At 50.7% G+C, this 20,091-nt stretch overlaps 2 protein-coding genes across 2 annotated transcripts in view; one reads left to right on the forward strand and one right to left on the reverse strand.

Annotated features, from left to right (window-relative positions):
• Nucleotides 1-883: 883 nt before the first annotated feature.
• LOC106894003 (chromosome unknown open reading frame, human C1orf174) lies at nt 884-4,151 on the reverse strand. Its single transcript, XM_014952420.1, has 3 exons — nt 3,909-4,151; nt 2,814-3,305; nt 884-2,052 (listed from the first exon to the last, which is right to left on the reverse strand). The coding sequence occupies exons 1-3, from the start codon at nt 4,149-4,151 to the stop codon at nt 1,936-1,938; spliced, it is 852 nt and encodes a 283-aa protein (XP_014807906.1). The 3' UTR covers nt 884-1,935.
• Nucleotides 4,152-6,400: 2,249 nt separating this feature from the next.
• Nucleotides 6,401-20,091, forward strand: part of AJAP1 (adherens junctions associated protein 1) — a 207,859-nt gene continuing 194,168 nt past the window's right edge. The window contains exon 1 of the mRNA XM_014952421.1: nt 6,401-6,417. Coding sequence (XP_014807907.1) covers nt 6,401-6,417 — 17 coding nt within the window. The remainder of the gene's footprint in view (nt 6,418-20,091) is intronic.

Below are 20,091 nucleotides of genomic sequence, written 5' to 3' on the forward strand. Positions count from 1 at the left end.
TACCCACCAGAAGGACTGAACACTTGGAAAGACGTTTATGAACAGAGGACTAATTACTTACTGCTCTGTAAAACTTCTGCTCTAGGGAAAAGCCCTGTTTTCCCCACGTTGCTGGTCCTCTCCTACCCCAGCAAATCCAGTTACTGCTCACAGAACTGCGTTACAGTCCTGCTGGGTGAGCTGTGACTTACCACGGTCGTGGAGACACAGGAGCTCTGCTACAGGCACCTTGGCAAATCCAGTTAGTGCTCACGGAACTGTGTTAGACAGTCGAGCTGTGACTTACCACGGTCGTGGAGACACAGGAGCTCTGCTACAGGGAGCACTGATTTACTTTAAACAACAAACTCAATTCCCCTCCCAAACATTTCAATGTCAAAAGTAAGTAGGACATTTTCAATACAGGATTTCTAATACCCACGCGTTGAATTGATCCTTCCAGATGTGCCTTACCGAATCCCCGCCGTTGGTCACCGCGCTGGTGTGACACCGGGGAAGGCACCTCAGCCACGGTTCTGGTGACAAACAGAGTGTCATCCCTACAGCACGCTTCCTACAAACTGCAAATCACCATTTTGCAGAGTGCCGAAACTAAAAAGAGTGCCTGTGTGTGAAGAAATATTTGCTAGAAAGAAAAGGGCAGCAAATACGGCATTTAAGAAAAGCTGGGAGAGCTCCTTCAAGATGGAGTTGTGCTGAAAACCATGAATATGCTATTAAAAAATTAGATTTTTCTGTGTTACAGAATTAGAGTGAAAAGGAGCCAAGAAATATCGTTGACAGAAACAATGCATCAGCTGGAGTGGAAATGTGAATAAATTAACATGTCATGCATATACAATTTGTTTGGCTTACAACTTTTGAATGTTTAACAGGCTATAGCTGTAGAAATTAATATTTATTGAAACCATCTGCTGATAACATTTTCTCTATATTTTTAGAAATGTAGAAGAAACTATTTATAACAATAAAGATCTGGAAGCTTATTGCATAATCACACTTTCAAAGAAGTATTACCATAACCATGGGGTGAGTTCACAGCTCCCAAAATCATCTGAGGTTGCTCATTATTTTTGAAAAACGCAGGCCAGAATAACTGATTTGGTGGATTGACCATATCCTTAGCAATCAATACTCATTCATCTACCGATCAAGTCCAACACCGAGAGATGCTTTATCACCACCAATGCATTTGTTTACAAAATTCTTAACTCATAACCCATGGAAGTCCATGAAAATACTGAAGGCAATGGTTGTGCCTGCTCTGGTGGGAGAAGGAAGCCGTGGGCTTTGCGTGGTGGGTGTTCAGCAAACTGACTTGCAATCAAAACATACTGAACTTCCCCAGAATAACACCACAACTCACAATGACATCCACGCATTGAGTTCTGCTGCAGAACTGCATTTTAGAGGTGGAAATGGTGCTGGTTGAGATGTAAACGATGCGACACAGGTTACACAGCAGAGCCCAGCATGTCTCTGTGCTGGGTACCCAACTGTCTGCACTCTCGCTGCATTCCAGCTCAATGCCACAATGGCAAACAGCTCAGAATTAGAGGAAAAAGGACTGTGTTCTAACATGGTTATCTTGGCTACTTTTAAAAAAGGAGTGACACCAAATGTTCACCATAGATATGGGCTCAGATTTTAAAAAAGCAGTAAGAATTTCTATTTTCCCTGTGTTTTTTTTTCCCCTAAGTATTAATGGGAAAATGATAAATTACAATTTATTCCCAAATCACTGAAAATTCAGTCAGTCTTTGCCTCAGATAACCACGGGAGAATGCTGTATCTGCCAATTCCAGAAAAACAAACTCTACCCGTTGTCTCTGAGAAAAGGCAAACGCAGACACCTTCTGTCAGTGACACAACCAGCCGTCGTGTCGTGGTTGCAAAGGAAAAGAAAAAAAGGTTTTGTTTGTTTACAGTTTGTTGTTAGACAACATCCTCTTCCTCCTCCTCCTCCTCCTCATCCTCCTTTGCAATGAAATGCAGCCGCCGGAATTCTCGCCTGCTCATAGTGGTGGTGGGGAGCGGAACTGGCGGGAGATCCTTTAGGAAAAAAGATACAATCATTAAGGGAAGTCTGTTGCAGCAAACGGTAGATCTGCTGCCTCTTCAGCAGTTCCTGTACTTCCACAGCAGATTCCAGGCACCACCACACACCTCTGCGCCTGGAAGCGGTGGCATAAAGCCACAGCCAAAGCCTGAACTCGTCACGGCTGACGGTCCAAGCGAGGGCTGGCGGATTCAGAGAGGGTGAAGGAGGAACAAATCCTCACCACTCACGCTGGATGCCAGCCGTGACTCCTGCTAAATACTAATCCTCATGAAACGCCTGAAAGAAGGCGGCGTTACTTGCCCAAAGTCACACAACATTAAAGGCAGACCTGGGATTTGAATTTAAAGTTCTGGCCCTTGATCAGTTCGAAAACAGAGGTGGCCAAAAAACAAGTTGCCATTCCAAAGAATTACAATAAAGAACCAACAACAGTGAAAAACTATTTTGACAGAATAACACTGTGTCAATAATACAGCTATCTATGAGTAAAAATATCTGTCTTATGGAATTGGACTAAACAATCTAATTAAGAAGGATTCTACATCTGAAATTAACTTGGCTGGGCAATTAATTTCATCTCCGATTGAGACAATTCTATCTTGGGGACAGGGACACGATTCCAGATATCTCCCAATACTGGTCAAGTTCCCCTACAGCTTTGAGGGTAGTGTAATGTTGTTTAAAGATGGGAGACTGAAGTGGAACAGAGTCTGTAAAGTGTGAACTAACTGACTGACTGTCCTCATCTCACCTGGATGAACTCCATGTCCCCAAAGAACCGATCCACTGGCATTGGCTGGTTGCTGTCTTCATCCAGGAAAGCACTGTTGTCTAGTTGTAACGGCTTCTGCGGGGGATCTCCATCCTCCAGGCTGGACCCCTCCGAAAGGGCACTCTCACAGCTGCTCTCCTCCTCGGGGCAGATGTGATTGTGGAGGTTTTCATCGCTGCCCGTTTTTGGTGGAGAACTGCTCGATTTCACTGCACATGGCTCCAGAGAAACACTGTGCTCCTTTTCCTGTTTCTCTGTGTTAGTCTCTGGAATGCTTTTGTCTTTTTTCTGTTTAATTACACTGCAGTCTCCTGGACCTTCTGAACATTGATCCCCATCAGGTGTTTCAGGCGTTTCCCCCAAAGCAGCACTTCCACGTGTAAGTCCTTCTAGTTCTGATTTTACTGGACTGTTTTTTTCACATTTTAGCCTCTTTGAGGGTCGTCTGTCAGATGCTTTGTGTGAAGAAGTCTGTTAGGGAAAAAAAGATAAGATCCTAAAACTCCTGTGAAATACATAAAATCACCAGATCTCTTTAGTTGCAAGGCTCATGCGGAACAAGGTGAGCAGCACCGTGATCCAAAGCTGCATCATTAAGAAAAACAATCAGTAGAAAGTGCACAAGGAAAGAATAAAGAGAAGGAGATAGCTCATCCTAAGTCACAACGTACAGCCCATCACCCGCGGGAAGCTGCTTCTCAAAGCATAACGGGGCACCGTACGTGGCTAATCACCACTTTCATGTTTTCTTAGGGATGCTGTGGATGGGAATTAATGTAGCAGGACGAGCTGGAGCCCGGGGGAGCAGAGGGTCCGGCACGGCCCAGGGGCCAAGGGCCCGCCATGGCCTTCACACGGCGGTACGCCCCCAGCCCGGCCCCGCCGCACACAAACATGCCCCTGCCGCCTGGTTTTGCCCACCGGCGTCTAACAAAGTGACGGGAAGGCAAAAAAGGCGGAGAATTTACTTAATTCTGCAGCTAATTCCCTCATGGAAACGCTCAGTTTGTAGCGGTTAACGACCAGCCGCCCCTCGGCCCCTTCCCCAGGCCCAGCCCGCCCCGGCCCTCCTACCGGGCTCTGCCTCCGGGGGCCGTCCCGCTCCTCCTGGCGACGGGCACCTTCCCCCGCGGGCTCAGCAGAGGCGGTTGCGGGGTTTTTACCCTCCGGAGACCCCTTCGCACAGCGCCCGGGAAGCCGCCGCCGCCGGCCTGTCAGCGCCGGGCCGCGGGGCTCGGTGCGGCTCCGACCCGCCGCCCGCCGCGCCGGGCCGCCCGCCGCCATCTTGGGGAGGGCGCGGGAGCCCGCGCTCGCCATCTTGTGGAGCCTCCGGTGTCAGGGGCAGGCGGGCCTTGCTGTGGCTTTTCTCCCCCGCGTACCGGGCGGGCCGGTGGGGGCTCCGGGCCGAAACGACGGGAGAAGGAAGGCTTCGTCCCCGCTTTGTGGTGGGGAGAGTGGAGATCTGGGCAGGGAGCCCACCTCAGGGCCTGCTGCAAGCAGGGCGGCCAGCCCGGGCCCACCACACAGCCCCAGATCCCGGGTTTGGCCCACAGGTAGCGTTAAAGTAAGCTTTAGCAACGTGAAAACAGAGCTTGCCTCCGAATCTCCCTGCTGGGGGGCTGCCTGGGGAAATAAACTCAAGAAATTCTGTCCGACAGCTGTATAGGTTATAAGCGTTTCCGATCTTTTGCTTCCCATTGTGTCTTCCTTCTGGAGAGCGCTGGCTCTGGTTATAGGATCTGCGGTCAGGGAGTTATTATTCAGATGTACCTCTCAGTTCATTTCCACAGCCCTCAGGGAACAAATTATGTCAGTAACTCAAATCCCTCTTTAACTTCAAGGACTCTGATGAGAGTAGATGAATTTCTGTGTAGCGAAGCAGCCTGACACCTAGATTTAAGTATGTAATTATCTTAACTGATTTTACCAGGGGAGGTGAGGCGGCACGCTTGCCTACTTGGAGGAATTGTAGGTCCTGCCTGTCCTGGTAGCCTGTCCATCGCATTAAACTACAGCTCTTTCTGCTGTTAATTCAATGTTTTGAGGACGCTGTGGGGATTTTTATAATTCTGTCCGGCTGAGGGCACAGGAGCTTGCTTCTTTATAGCAGCCTCTAATGTTTTTGCTCATCACAGAGCCGTAGCACAGGGCTCGGTGGTGTGAGGTTATTACCTGTGCTCCTCAAGCCAAGGGAGCTGATAAAACGCTTGCCCATTCATCCTGTGCTTAAAAAACATGAACAACAAATTAAATCGCAGAAATAAGTGGCAAGAATATGCCTATGGGAATATTCAAGTAAGACATTTTTTCTCAAAAGCGTAAAGTCTTCCAGTTAAGCGGCAGAGGCGCTCTGCGATTTCCCTGGGTGCTCAGGGGTCCTTCTGTGCTTTGTTCCCTGGCTGAGATAATTCACATTCTCCTCCAAAAGCTTCTCGACTCGCTCCGCTTTCTCTCAGCGCTGTTGCTCGCGGCCATGGAATACAGATGATTGTTTTTATTAGGCAGTGAAAACTTATACTGTCTCGTAAACAGCAGAGGACTAGAGCTAGCTGAAGAACAGCATTTCTGCAGCTGGAAAACTTGGTGGTGGTGGTTTCAATTTCCCCAGCAAAGTGAAAATAGTAAGAAAGATTGAATTTTGAAGACTTGAATAAACGCTTTTCACAAGACTATGTGATTTTTATTCTTTGTGCTGCTTTGTAAAGTTGATGTGTGTGTTTCAGAGAGGCCAGGGCAGGGGTGGCCGAGCCCTAAGCAGCCTGGTAGCCTTTGGTGGCCCAGTACCTTGTGCCGATGAAGCCATGATGCTCCCTCCTGAAGCTCTCACCCCGTTCTCCCCTAGAACCATGTTACTTTGGGGGGAAACGGTGGCAATTTCACCACTGTGGATGTTGTCATGTTCTTCAAAGTGTGGCTCTCAGAAAACAGTGGTGCAGAGAGCACCCCGGGAGGGGAGAGACCCCCCTGAGAGCAGCCCCCATCTCGGCTATTGACATTAAATACACATTCCCACCTAAAAAGAGGAGTTATATCAACAATATTAAAAAGTGGGGTTTATCAGCGTGTGTTGTCTAAGCGGGCAGGCAAAAAAAAAAGAAAAAAAGGAAAAAAAGAGGTTTTGTGAGCTGGCTGTTTTTTGTGAGAGCTGCAGGCGGGTATGAAGCAGCAGCTGATGAGCTGATTGAGCAGGAAGGGAGGCTGGGGCTGCGGAGCTCCGTGTGTAAATTAGCTCCTCGCAGCACTCGTCTCCGCGCCTGTCGCTCGCACCACTGTCCCTGTCTGTTAGAATCCTCCCGGCTCATTTGGCTAAACAGCAGTGACACACCAGGGACGGCAGCCAAAAAAAATTGTTGCCCGTAAACACCACTGGCTGTTAACTCTTCAGTGAGGGGGTCTGTCAGAGCAGGGAGTCAGCCAGGAGAGCTGGCTGGGCTTTTACTGCCAAAAGAGTTATTTTTAGTTACGGTGGGTGAATTATTTGCCATTAGCAGCACCTGGGGGGGAAGCAGGAGGAGGATCTGGGGTCTTTCCCTCAAGATTTGAACTTTTTAGCTGCTGTCAAGACGATGTCGTACCAACTCAGGTAACGACAGTGAATATTGAACCACTGATTTTTGTAGAATGACAAAATGGTTTGGGTGGGAAAGGGACTTTAAAGTCCAACTTCCAACCCCCCTGCCCTGAGCAAGGACACCTCCCACCAGAGCAGGTTGCTCCAAGCCCCATCCAACCTTGAACCCCTCCAGGGATGACCTTGAACCCCTTGAACCCAGGCCTTGAACCCCTCCAGGGATGATGTTTTTGAGGCTCCCCAAAGCACTGGATGCGTTCCCCATGAGTCGATATCCCGGCTGGAAGCTGAACGCTGCTCTCTCTGCTCCTCTCAAACCAAGTAAGACTTTCATTATCATTACCGAGGAGTATTCACACCAGGAACCAGAGAGCCCTGACACAGAAATAACAGGGAATTTATGACACATAATGAAACTTTATGCTTGCCGTGTGAGAAATCTCCTTTTGAGTCTTATTTTAGATTTCTTTCTAGTATCTTATCAAGAACCGAATGCGGAAAGCTGGTATCTGAAGAAATTAATTAGCACGACTGAGGGGAGTACATAGGCTTTGCAAGAAAGAGCAGCAAAGAGAAAAACTATGAAATCCATTAATAAAAAGCCTTGAGGGACATCTGAGAAGCGGAGAGCACAGAGAGTGGGTGTTGCTTTGGGTGGCTGTGATCCTCGCCTGGCGGGGGGGCTGCCTGGCACCCACCTCCCCGTGATGGGCACGGCAGGACCCCCTGCATCCCCTTAGAGATGCAAATCCCGATTTTCATAACAATTTTTACTTCTTCCACGGCAAATCCTTCCCAAAGCACTCCATGAATGCCAACTGGGGGATCGAGGGTACCCGCTCTGCCCAAGGTTTAACCCTTCCAGGGACCTTAATTGCTTGGAGCACTGATTTTCTGAGTGTTCCCCATGATGCCAGTGACTCTTTCCCGACACAGATCATCCCACCGAGCCCCAGCCGTTCCCCTGGATCCCCAAATCTCATTACACGGGCGGTGGGGGCTCACCCTCCCATTGAAAACCAGCAGCTCCCGGAGATCTTTTCCTGCCTTAATTTCATAGTTGCTTTAACTGCAGTCGTGCAGCCTCTTCCCACCGCCTCCTGCTTCTTCCCCCTGGGCTGTTGCTGCGGGGCTGGTGGTTGAATTTTACAGCAGATTTTAGCAGTGCTTTCGCCGTGATTTCACCGCCCCGGCTGCCGGACGCTGGGGGTCGGTGTGAGACCGGTGATGGGAGCCCCGGTGGCTTCGGGGGGCAAAGGGCAGAGCTGAGGGGGGGCTCAGGGGTCAGAGAAAAGGCTCACATCCCCACCGAGCCTTTCTGCCCTCTGCAAGCGGCCCAAATACCTGCTTTTTTTTATCCTGGTTTCTTTCCAGGGGAGCCCCAGGGAGCTGGAGGAGCTGGAGGAGGGGGGTTCAGCTGCTCCCAACCACCACAGACCTGGGAAAAGCAGTTTTTCCCTCTTTTCTTCTGCTAAACCTCCTGTCCTGACATTGTCCCCCCCCTCCCCGGCCGGCTGTCGGTGGGACACGCTGGCAGCATTGCACTCAGAAAGGCTGAACTCCACCCAAAATCTGAGCCAGGGCACTCTCAGCATCATTTGCCTGGTTAGATTAAAAAACAAACAAACAAAAAACCACCAAAAAGCCCCCTCCACAACCAAAACCCCCCATAGAAAAAAAAAAAAAAAAAAAAAAAAAAAAAATATAGAGTAAAAATCAGGCTCTCCCAGCCCTACCTGGATTTTTTACCAGTGACAGGTAACATTTTTTGGTAAATGTTGTACATTATTTAGCGTTGTTTCTTCGGGGAAGATTAAAAGACGCTCAGAGTAAATGCAGCTCTTCCATACACACCTGACAATGACAGAAGAGGCTGTTTTACAGAAGGCTCATTAAAAATAAAACCACAATGTTGATTTCAGCAGCTTAAATTACTTGAGCCCAGTGTAATGGGATAAATATTTGATGGTGAAGTTTATTAAATTTCCACCACTATTATGTTGCTGCTAAAAATATAAAGGATCCTTTCAAGCCTGCTCGGTGGTCTCCGAAGGGAGGCAGCTGAAAAGCTGCCTTGAAACCCGCCTGTGGAGATTGCTTTGGGGATGGGAATGAATTATCTTCTCCCCTCTATTATCCGCAGGTAATAGCGAATCCGCCCGGCTCCTGCTCCCGGAGTGGGAAGTCCCTGTTGTACCCGGAGCCGTACCCTCTGGGGGCTTGTTCTGCTGAAAACATGTGGTCTCCAGGATATTTTTCCTTCTGAATTGACAACATTTTAACAGCCCTTTGACCCCAGCTTGAGCGGAGCCGTGGCAAAGACTGGCCAAGCCCCCTCTAAAGCGCTGTTCTGCGGGTCCGTGGCACAGATCCCATCAGCGTGGAGGCAAGTTTTGATGTCCCCCATCTACAAATATTTACATTTTCCTTCCAAATGATTGCTACACGGTGACACCCTCCCTCTCCGCCATGTAATTAGCTCCTGCTCATTTTCTGTCACTTATCTCGTGAGAATTCTACACGTAAAGTTTAAAAACCCTCAACAACTTAATTCTTGGCTCCCGAGAGTCACTGGGTGCTGGGCAGAGGAGTGGGGTCTCCCAGGACAGGAGCTGGCCCCAGTGGAGGTGCCGTCCCCACTGGTGGTCCCCAGCCTGAGATGGAGAAGGCATCTGGCCCCTTTGGCACCTTCTTAGCAGAGCAAAAAGCCGTCAGCGTTTTCCTGAACAGGCAGCTTTTTCCCCTGGTATCTTACAGGAACGGGAGTTTAAGCCGCTCCAGGAACGTTATCACACTTCAATAGTTCCCCAAATTAAAAAGGGATAATTACAGTTGAAACACCCCGGAGCAGGACCGTGGAAAAGGCCACCGAGGTCGGTCTCTTGTCACGTCTCACAAACTCCTTCCAGAAAAGGAGCGAGCTTCTTCCCAAAAGCACTTAGACTTACTTTATTTTATTTTTTTTTCCCCTCCATTACCGATGCCAGAGGTTACGTGTAAAGAGCTGTAACCGTACCTCGGAGAAGACCTTCTACCAGTGGGAGCTCCTCAGACAGCATCTCTCTCAGAAGAGCAGGGAAAAACAATCAGAGGAGACATGTTCTGTTCATGCAACAGCAAGCAATATTGTACCATTGGCAGGATTCATGCTCCGACAACTGCTCCCGCGTCCCGGGGAGCCCAGCGTTGGCGCACGGGCTCCAACTGGGGACCTCAGCGCCACCGGAGCGACTCCGTTATCAGCCCTACGAGGCCCCGGTAATGAAGCCAGATCTTCGTTACAATCTGGTGTGGTGTTTTCTACACGCGAGCGTGCCTCCATCACCACACCTCTGGTGGCTCCCCTGCGTGCTGGCTCTTCGGAAGATGTTCTTCCACCATCTCCCACCTCTCCCCCCACACCACCGGATGGAAAATGGGATGCCACGGTGCGGATGCTGCCCCATGGGCAATAGCTGCTCCTCAGACAGAGGTCAATTAATCCTCTAAGTGGACAAAGGCTTTGGCTGAGAACTCCTTACACACCCAGAGAGTTTCTAGGGGTCTTCTCTGCCTGCACTGATGGTGCTTAATGCCTGACCAGAGCGGGAATCAAAGGAGAGCTAGGGAGAAGGCTTGGAGCTGAGAAGTGTTCCAGTGACACCAATGCCATCATAGAATCAATCGTCTAGGTTGGAAGGGACCTGAAAGATCATCTAGTCCAACCATCGACCTATCCCATAGCTCGAAACCAGGCTGCTGCATTGTTACAGTTCGAGAAAACCCCTAACGATTTATTGTCGTTTAGACAATTGTTCTCTTCGCCTGATGACCCTTCCCCACCCGGGATGGGGAGTAGGGGAAAAGGAAGGAATGCTAGGGCTGAAATATAAAAAGATTTAATAGGGTAAGGTAAATAGGGTAAACGATTAATAATAAGGGGTCTTCTCTGCCTGCACTGATGGTGCTTAATGCCTGACCAGAGCGGGAATCAAAGGAGAGCTAGGGAGAAGGCTTGGAGCTGAGAAGTGTTCCAGTGACACCAATGCCATCATAGAATCAATCGTCTAGGTTGGAAGGGACCTGAAAGATCATCTAGTCCAACCATCAACCTATCCCATAGCTCCAAACCAGGCTGCTCCATTGTTATGGTTTGAGAAAACCCCTAACAATTTATTGTCGTTTAGACAATTATTCTCTTCGCCTGATGACCCTTCCCCACCCGGGATGGGGAGTAGGGGAAAAGGAAGGAACATGAGGGCTGAAATATAAAAAGATTTAATAGGGTAAGGTAAATAGGGTAAACGATTAATAATAATGCTAAAGAAGCAGTATTAATCCCAATACTAATATAAGATATAAAGGAATTATACCCAGCCCATCCCATCCCAGGCAGCTGTGCACTCCCCTCAGGGACAGCCAGTGTGGGACCCTGTGAGTGCTGTGGTTTTGGGAGGAAGGGGAGGGCTCAGGGCTCCAGCACCAGGGCAAGGAGTTCTCTGGACCATCACCATCAAGGGATGAGAGAGAACTCCTCAGCAGACTTTCTAATTTCTGTTGAATGTGCCGTTCATGGTATGAAACAGCCCTGGTGGCAGCTTGGGTCAAGTGCCCAGGTCTCGCTCCTCATCCCTGCACCTGGGGAGCTCAAAAGCACCAAGACCTTGAATCCCACAGCCCAGAGCTGGCTGTAAAGGAAATATTGTCAGGAATTCAGACACTGGAGTCTTCCAAAAGTGCAATTCTCCCCAGCGTTAGAAGAGAAGTTAGTCCTGTGTCACTCAACTCAGGACACATGGCTTTCTGTCCCCCTCCTCGCCTCTCTCCCTGCCCAGGGAATTATACCCAGCCCATTCCATCCCAGGCAGCTCCCCGCAGGGACAGCCACTGTGGGACCCTTCCAGCGCTGTGGTTTTGGGAGGAAGGGAAGGGCTCAGGGCTCTGGCACCAGGGCAAGGAGTTCTCTGGACCATCACCATCAAGGGAGAGAGAGAGAACTCCTCAGCAAACTTTCTAATTTCTATTGAATGTGCCATTCATGGTATGAAGTAACCCTGGTGGCAGCTTGGGTCAAGTGCCCAGGTCTCGCTCCTCATCCCTGCACCTGAGGAGCTCAAAAGCACCGAGACCTTGAATCCCACAGCCCAGAGCTGGCTGTAAAGGAAATATTGTCAGGAATTGAGACACTAGAGTCTTCCAAAAGTGCAATTCTCCCCAGCGTTAGAAGAGAAGTTAGTCCTGTGTCACTCAACTCAGGACACATGGCTTTCTGTCCCCCTCCTCGCCTCTCTCCCTGCCCAGGACAGGTCCATGGCCATGCAGGCTGTGTTCCCAGCTCCAGCACTGGCCACACTGGGCCATGTGCCCGTCCAGGAGCTGGGCTGGCACCAGGAGCATCTCTGGCCTGGTTCACAGTGCTCTGGGGCTGCCCATCACACCACGGGGATGATGGTGCCGGTAAAATCTTGTGCATTAGTTTCTTCTTAATGTCTCAGGTCACCTTCCTCACTAAATAGCCCTCGCTGGTTATCCTTTTCAACTAAAAATATCCCCTCCTCAGATGTCCATCCAGCGGCCAGAAGCTGGGGCTGGCATTCTGGGGATGTTGTTTTGACACTTTGATTTGCTGATACACGAATAGAAAAGCCACCAATGAATAGAAGAATAAATCTATATATTCCTTGCTGTCACTTCAGCTAGAAAGCAAAGCCGGCAGCTCTCGCTCTTGGGGGAATCTGAGATTATTTGGACAAAGGTTTCCCCACGGGTAGCACACCTGCAGGAACAAAGGAGTAGGGTTCACAGTATGAACAAGTGTCCTACAGCCAGCGCGATCAAAAGCAAGCCCCGAAACAGTGTGTAAACCAGGTTAGGCAGGAAAGATTTAACAGCCATCAGGCGGCACGAAGAAATGTATTCAGAGAGCGGGTTCTGAGGGAATTTAAACAAGCCCTGTCATTTCCAGCGAGGAGCAGCGCAGGCAGACACACAATAGCCGTGTTTAAGGAGAAGCTACTACAATACGCCCGGCTGTGGCTTTGTCATCCCAACGGATGGGGAGAGAAATCCCATTTCCAGGTAACTCACCCAGCCCCACACGCGTCCCTACATCAGCTGAGGCTTCTCAGTGCTTCTGGGTGTCCTCAGAAAAGCAGCCGCGGTGTCATAAAATGGTTAGAGTTGGAAGGGACCTTAAAGAGCATCAAGTTCCAACGCCCCTGCCCTGGGCAGGGACACCTCCCACCAGACCAGGTTGCTCCAAGCCCCCTCCAACCTGGCCTTGAACCCCTCCAGGGATGGGGCGACCACAGCTTCTCTGGGCAACCCATTCCAGTGCTTTACCACCCTCACAGCAAAGAATTTTACTAAATTCTTTACTCACCACCCTCACAGCAAAGAATTTTACTAAATTCTTTACTAAAAGGTAAAGTGTCACCAAAAACTTCTGCTCTCGTGCTTAACGCAGGGCATTTGGATGCCAGACGTGTTCCAGGATAGATTTTTGGGGTTGAAAGCGGCAGACGGTAGAGCTATGCAAACTCCCAGCTCTGGCTGGTGTGGAGCATCCCGCACGGCTCCGGGAGGGACACCGTCATCTGAGGTGGTGGCACGGCTCTGTGGACCACTTGTCCCATCTCCTGGATGCCAGCAGACTCCTCTCCACTGGCACCAAAGCCAGCAGAGCTGCTCTGAGCCCCGGTGGGAGCCTGGTCCACACCGGGGTGACCCTCTCAGTGCTGCATTTCTTCTTGCAAGGGGAAGAAATGCAGAACCAGGCACCGGTTTCTCCTCCCCATGGAGCTCCCAGAGGGAAACTGCTCCATCTGAGGAGCCCCCGTAGCTCCTCCAGCCCCGGATCTCACCGTTCTCCAAGGAGCACGTTGATTTTTCCTGCTGCCTGACATTTCTGCTGCCTTGTCAAGGTCGAGCTCCCTGCGCTCAGCGTGCAGCTTCCCCAGCACTTGACCCGTGGCCACGCTCTGCATTTGAAGCCACACGTTTTCTTGCCACTTTGTGCTTTCGGTCACTCTTCTTTGCGGGAAACATGTGAATTCTTCAATTTTGTCTCTACGCTCTGTAACCAGGGAAGGAAAAACCCCCCGAAGAAGTGCCGAGGTTGCATCTTTGGGAAAGAGAAATGTACAGGTGTGCACTTCCATAAATATTTCAGAAAGGAGTTTATTAGATTCTATTAACGTGGCAACTGCTGCATTACAGATGCCTGAGACTTTGGAAAGAAGCCAACCACCCCTTTTCCAAAGAATATTTTTATCACCATTGCACTGAGCAGGGATCCTTCTCCTCAAAGCTGGTCGGGAGGATGAGAGGGGCCACCACAGTCAAGTTGAAGCAATTCTTTCTTCTGTAGTTTAATCCTCTTCCTTCCCCTTGACACGCAGTTTATTTAATTGCGGAGACAAGATGCATTTCTTTCTTGAGGGATTGTGGGAGAATATTTGTAATCCGGGGGCTGTAATTGAACTCGGTAATAATAATTACACTTCTCTTCATTAATATGTCTTAAAGCTCATTACAAACTATTTTTGTGCCAGCATCTTTGCCAAATCCCTGCAGGGTTAGAGATAACTCCTTATTCCACTACAGCAGCAACTTTAAGGAGCGCTCCTGCAGTTGCTGGGGAGCAGCGGTGGCCAAACCATTATCTTCCTGTTAGAGCTGGGGATGTTCATCCTCAAGGTGTATGAGGAATTGTCCCAAGCCCTCCAGCTGGCCAGAGGTAGCCCAGGAAGGGGGGGACCCCAGGCTTGCTGCCCCCCATGGGCCACCTGCTCCATCCTGGCTGGGGATGCTCAGAGCAGGGACCTCTTTTACCAGCCCACGGCACAGATTGAAAACACTCTCCCAAGCTCAGCAGTGAATAATGGCTCCAAATCAAATATCTTGCTTGATGTTACCTGTCCAAGTACCTGAAAGGAAGCTGTAGAGAGGCAGGGGTCGGTCTCTTCTTCCAAGCTACAGATGATAGGACAAGGGGTAATGGCTTCAAGTTGCACCAGGGGAAGTTCAGGTTGGATATTAGGAAACATTTCTTTACTGAAAGGGTTGTCAGGCATTGGAATGGGCTGCCCAGGGAGGTGGTGGAGTCACCCTCCCTGGAGGTATTTAAGAAACGTGTAGACATGGCTCTTCAGGGCATGCTCTAGTGCCCAAGATTATTGGTTTGTGGTGGGATGTTGTGTGGGTGGGTGATAGTTTTGGTTTGGTGGTTGTTGTTGTGTGTTTAGGGGCTGGGTGGTGGTTGTGTGGTTTTTTGGGGGTTTTTTTTGTTTGTTTGTTTGGTTGGTTTTTTTGTGGTTGGACTCGATGATCTCTGAGGTCCCTTCCAACCACTATGATTCTGTGATTCTGTCCACAGAAGGGGGGGTCTTTCCGGAGCTGTGGGGCATTTCTGAGGCTTTCTGGCCACCTGCAGTGACTACCCAAAGACAAGCCACCACCAGGTCCGTGCTGTGTCCCCCCCACATGCAGCACACGGGCAACGGAGCTCAGGGATGTGTCTTTGTCATTGTATACCCCCAGGAACGGGTCTGAAAGCAGATGCTTTTCAGTACAAGAACGTCTATTGCGGATCACAAGCCTGCGATTAAGATGAAAAATTCAAACTCATTTTCCTTAGACAAGAAGTAGGGGGGAGGCAGTGCATTAAGAGACGTTCCCAACTCACAAATCCCATTAACGCTGAAGTGAGGTCCCCGTGCAAATCCCAGTGCGTGGAGGGGAAACCATTCCCCAGATTTCAGATCATTTGAAGCCCCTCTCTGATGCGGGGATGCTGCTCTTTCAATATTTAAGCTCAGTCTGTGAGATAGGTGAGTTATCCAACATTCATTACCCTGTTGATGCATCTTTTCCAAGTCCCTGGTGCTGGGGAGAACCATTTTCTTGCCACCACAGCAGCACCAAGGTGTGCGATTGCAATTACAGGGGAATGTAAATTTATAGCCCATGGGCTGGGATTTCAGGAGAGCTATGAGCTAAATTTGCCCGGGCAGCAGCAGGGCCAGACAATAACAGCCTGGAGCTAAATTTGCCCAGGCAGCAGCAGGGCCAGACAATAACAGCCTGGTGAGATGCTCCACGACATGCCAGGTGCCTCTGAGTTGCTTTTGGATTAAATGAAGCCCCCTCTCCCCAGCCCCGGCTCACGGCAGTTTCCAGAGGAAAAAAAAACCCCAACATAATACGAAAAAGGAGCAGAACAGGTGACTGCAGCCACAATAGCCTTTCTTTGAAGCAATTCTTCCAGGCATATATGCGCTTGCTCCCTAAATCTGCAAAGTATTTGTCAAATAAATTCAATTAATTTTCTCAAAAGAGCGTTTCTGCTTTTCACTGGGATCTCTCCTGTTGAGCCCATCCATGGCATTTTTGGTTTCTATTCCCAGAGAGCCCCCCTAGCCAACAGGGTCCCAGGGGGGCTACTGGCCACCCAGCCCTGGGGAGGGGACATCCCAGCCACCCTTGGTCTGGGGAGCCATTCCTCCCAGCCCCATGAGCAGAGCTGAACCATCAGCCCCAGGTGGGGTTTGCAGGGACAGAAGAAAAGCAGATGAGAACGTGCTTAAAAGGGTGAAGGCAGGAGGTGAGAGAGGCAGCCCAGACGCCTGGAAAAACCTTCTCTGTGCCCTGTGTTGGAGCAGAGCAATATGTCAGTGTCAGGGGGGGACACCATCCTGTCCCCTCCTCTCCATCGCTGAGACCTGTGGCTGCACAGCCTAGAGCCTTAAAGAGAGCCTTGAGTCATGCAGGGCACGTCAGGGAGCCCCAGCAGCAGGTCTCTGGGCTGAAGACAATGATCCACAGAGCAACAACTTGGAAATCTAGAAGTCTGGAGAAGAGAAGGCTGAGGGGGGATCTGATCAACACCTATAAATACTTAAAGGGTGGGTGTCAAGAGGATGGGGCCGGTCTTGTTTCAGTGGTGCCCAGGGACAAGACAAGAGGAAACGGGCACAAACTTGAATATAAGAAGTTCCACCTAAACATGAGGAGGAGCTTCTTTAGTTTGAGGGTGGCAGAGCCCTGGAAGAGGCTGCCCAGGGAGGTGGTGGAGTCTCCTTCTCTGGAGACATTCAAACCCTCCTGGACACGTTCCTGTGGGACCGGCTCTGGGTGGACCTGCTTTGGCAGGGGGTTGGAGGAGATGATCTCCAGAGGTCCCTTCCAACCCCATGTGATTCTGATTCTGTGAAGTAATTTTTGGCTGTGTAAGAGCTGCCTCTCTGCTGGGAGCAGCTGAGCCCATGTGGGAGCCAGACATCTGGACCCAGGCAGAGTGCCACCGAGCTGGTGGTGACACAGCTTGCTGGTGGGGATGTGGAGGAGCACACACCACACACCTCCCTTCCCTCTGGAGACACTGGCGAGTGCTCCACCTCCCCTGTCCCCAGTCCTAATGGGAAAGGGGACAAAACCCACCTCGAAATGGCTGCGCTCACCATGTGTGTGTCCTCATCTCTCTCTTCCAAGCCATTTCCTTAGAAGATTTCTGCCTGGCAGCTTCACAGCCTCTTCCGAACCGTCACATCTCCCTTCAGCTGCCTGCAATGTAAACGATGCAAATGCAGGGAAGAAGGTAATTAGTCTCTGGAGGCTATGACTGGGATTCAAGCGTGTTAGATGAGTACAGTTTCACCTGACAGAGGCAGGAAGAAATCCCTGAAGAGCAGGGGGGCTTGGGGAGGGGGTACAGTCCACCCTTCCCTCTCCAAAACAACCTTGGAGTTACCCTGCCTTGAAGGCTTTGGTGGCTGGGGCAGGACAGAAGGATGGGCTGTGGCCACAGACACACACACTGGTCCCATCCCCATCTGCTCAGCCCCATAAAACACCCAACACCTTGAAGATCTCATCTCCCCTGGCTTTGCTCCATGTTCCTCAGGGCTCATTCTGCTCCTGGCCAGCACTCGCCTGGGGCTCCTGAAAGTCATCTCCCCACCCTGGGCCAGGAGCTGCAGCTGCAATCAACTGGCTGGGCTCATATGTTCCAAATCACCCTAATGGCACTTCAGAAATGCAAATAAAAGTGAGATTATGATATTTTACGTAAATAAGCAATGTGGCAATCCCAGACTGGCTGGGCCTGCCAGGGAAATTCACTGGAGAGATATTAACATTAAAATATGTGAGCGTGTTTGCATGGAACATTTATTGTATAACTCTGGGCTCCAATAAAGGCTTGTATAAATTATTCATTCTGGAACGGAGATGAAATGCCAAAAAACCCCACCCACCAAGGGACTGCTTTTATTACTACCAAAGATCTAGTCTTAGTTAGCAGCTGAGCTGTTTAGACGGCGTAAGAGGTAATTAGGAGTGGGAAACGAGCGGCCACCTCCCTGCTGACGTGTGCCCTTGTGCCCAGGGTTGGCTGCTGGTCATCCCTACACTCAGTTGGCCATCCCTGTGCCAGGATGGTCACCTCCACGCCAGGATGGTCACCTCCATGCCAGGATGGTCTCAGACGATGCAGAACCACGTCCCTGCTTAAAGAAGAGCAAAGCTCCTGGTCACAGTGGAGCCTGGAAGTCAAGAGTTTGCCAGAGGAAACCCCAACTCCTGCAAGAGCACATCATGGGCAACGAGTGGCCCCTTGGCCATGAGCCCACCACGGAGAGGAGCGGGCAGAGGAGCACGACGGCCGTGCCACGGCTGGGCACACACAGCCCAAGCTTTTCCCTGTACCCATGCGCCAAAAAAAAACCCACCCGGGTAGCAGTTACCATGGCAACTCCTCTTTTTAAACACTGCCGTTAAACAGTTGCATGGATCCCTCTGTGAGCATCACCAGCCTCCTCACAGGAGCATCATCGCGGGGGCACCAACCCGGCTGCTGTGGGGGCTAGTGCTGGTCCCCACCAGGCTGGCCACGTCCAGGCCTCCCAACAGGTTTTTTGCATTTTCTAGGACTGCACCATTAAGGATCCAGTTACCAATTTGTGCTTGAAAATTACATTTCCCCCCCCACCTCAAATGCCTACAGCCCCGAGGTGCAGCTGTAATTAGTCTTCCATACGCCCCCTCCCTCCTCCCACCTTACACCTCCCCCTGCTTGAGTTTCCAGGAGGAAAAACAAGGTGATGGATCACGGACAAGATTTTGGGGGCTGCTGGTTTTCCTGATTCGGATGGGGAGGGTTGCAGGGACTCTTTTTTTGAGCCTTTCTGGGCTCCCATTGCCCCCTGCCCAGCCTCACCTCCAGCTCCTTCAGCACCTCCAAAGCCCACCATGCCCCCGTCATCGTTGTCATCATCATCCTCCTCCTCTTCTTCTTCTTCCTCTTCCTCCACTACTTCTTCTTCCTCCTCCTCCTCTTACTCCACTTCTTCTTCTTCCTCCTCCTCCTACTCCACTTCCTCCTCCTCTTACTCCACTTCTTCTTCTTCCTCCTCCTGTTACTCCACTTCTACTTCTACTTCTTCCTCTTCCTCCTCTTCTTCCTCTTCCTCCTCCTCCTCCTCTTCTTCCTCTTCCTCCTCCTCCTCCTCTTCTTCCTCTTCCTCTTCTTCCTTCTCCTTTTCCAAATGCTGGGGCAAGCAGAGCTCTAGAGCCCTTCTTCCCACCTGCAGCTCTTTATAACCTTGCCCCTGAGGTTAATTATGCTGCTCTGGTAATTATGCTGCTCTGATACCTCCATTAACCCCTCCCTGCCCGCTCTGCTGGCCCTGGCTTTGCACACAGGGGGGATGCAGAGGGGACACAGAGCAGTTGGGGGGCTCTCTCAGTGCCCCCCTCTTCAATAGGGCTTTTGTGCTGCACCGACCACGTCACCAGCCCGTAGCCAGAGCCTGGCAAGGGGGCCAAAAAGCCACAGGTGGCCATGCCATCCTCAGAGAGCTGGCCCTGCTGGCACAGGGCACTGGTGGAGCTGGGATGGGAATGGCAGCAGCGGGGCTTTATTTCTGCCTTCCCAGCCCAGCGCCTGCACCGTCACAGCCACCCCCTACCTCCGCCCTAAGTTCTCTTTACCGACTGTAACTTTTATATTCCAGCAGCTGTCTGCCTCCAGCAGCGTTTTATGGATCATAAGAAAGGCTAAGCGGAAGTTTTCCTTTATATTTTATTTTATTTTATTTTTTTGGAAGCAGATCAAACAGCCCCAGTCTGGCAGCTTCACGTGGTCTGGAGCAGAGCTCAGTGTGGCAGGAGGTGGCTGGGGTGGGGGGGGAAAATGCTGTGGGGTCCCCCCCCCGGGGGAAGGGACACGTGTCCCACGGCTCGTTGGAGAGCTGTGCTGTGGTCCCAGCACTGCCATCCCTGACATCATTTCGGGGATCACTGCACCTGCAGGTGACATGAGCCTCAGAAAGGTGATGCTAACAGGATGCTCTCCTGCACCAGCTGCCTCTTGGCTCCTTCCAGCTGCAGGATGGGGAATGGTTCCTCTGCGGGGGAAATGCTAATGAGAGGTTTGGGTGAGAGAGAGAGAAACGGGGAGAGGTGAAGCTACCTATCACAATAGTGAAGAACGGAATTATTAATAACAGAGAGTAATAATTACCAGTGCATGAGATTCCAGGCAGAATAATTATCACGAGTGCTGTGTCACCGACTGCCGGGGGGGCTCCGCAGACGCCTCCTCTCCTTTTCACCCCACACAGCCCCGGGCAGCTCCAATGCTCCCCTGTGGCTGCCACCGTGCCCTCATCCCTCATCCCACATCCCTCATCCCGCATCCCTCATCCC

Source organism: Calidris pugnax, unplaced genomic scaffold, assembly GCF_001431845.1.
Source record: "Calidris pugnax isolate Ruff unplaced genomic scaffold, ASM143184v1 scaffold217, whole genome shotgun sequence".
NCBI classification, from domain to species: Eukaryota; Metazoa; Chordata; class Aves; order Charadriiformes; family Scolopacidae; genus Calidris; species Calidris pugnax.

Excerpts from the sequence above, each read along its gene's own strand:
- LOC106894003 (XM_014952420.1), bottom strand. The coding sequence starts at position 4,151 with ATGGCGAGCGCGGGCTCCCGCGCCCTCCCCAAGATGGCGGCGGGCGGC. Across the intron at positions 3,306-3,908 it reads GCCCCCGGAGGCAGAGCCCG|ACTTCTTCACACAAAGCATC; the intron begins GTAGGAGGGCCG and ends TTTCCCTAACAG. Across the intron at positions 2,053-2,813 it reads GGGACATGGAGTTCATCCAG|GATCTCCCGCCAGTTCCGCT; the intron begins GTGAGATGAGGA and ends TTTTTCCTAAAG.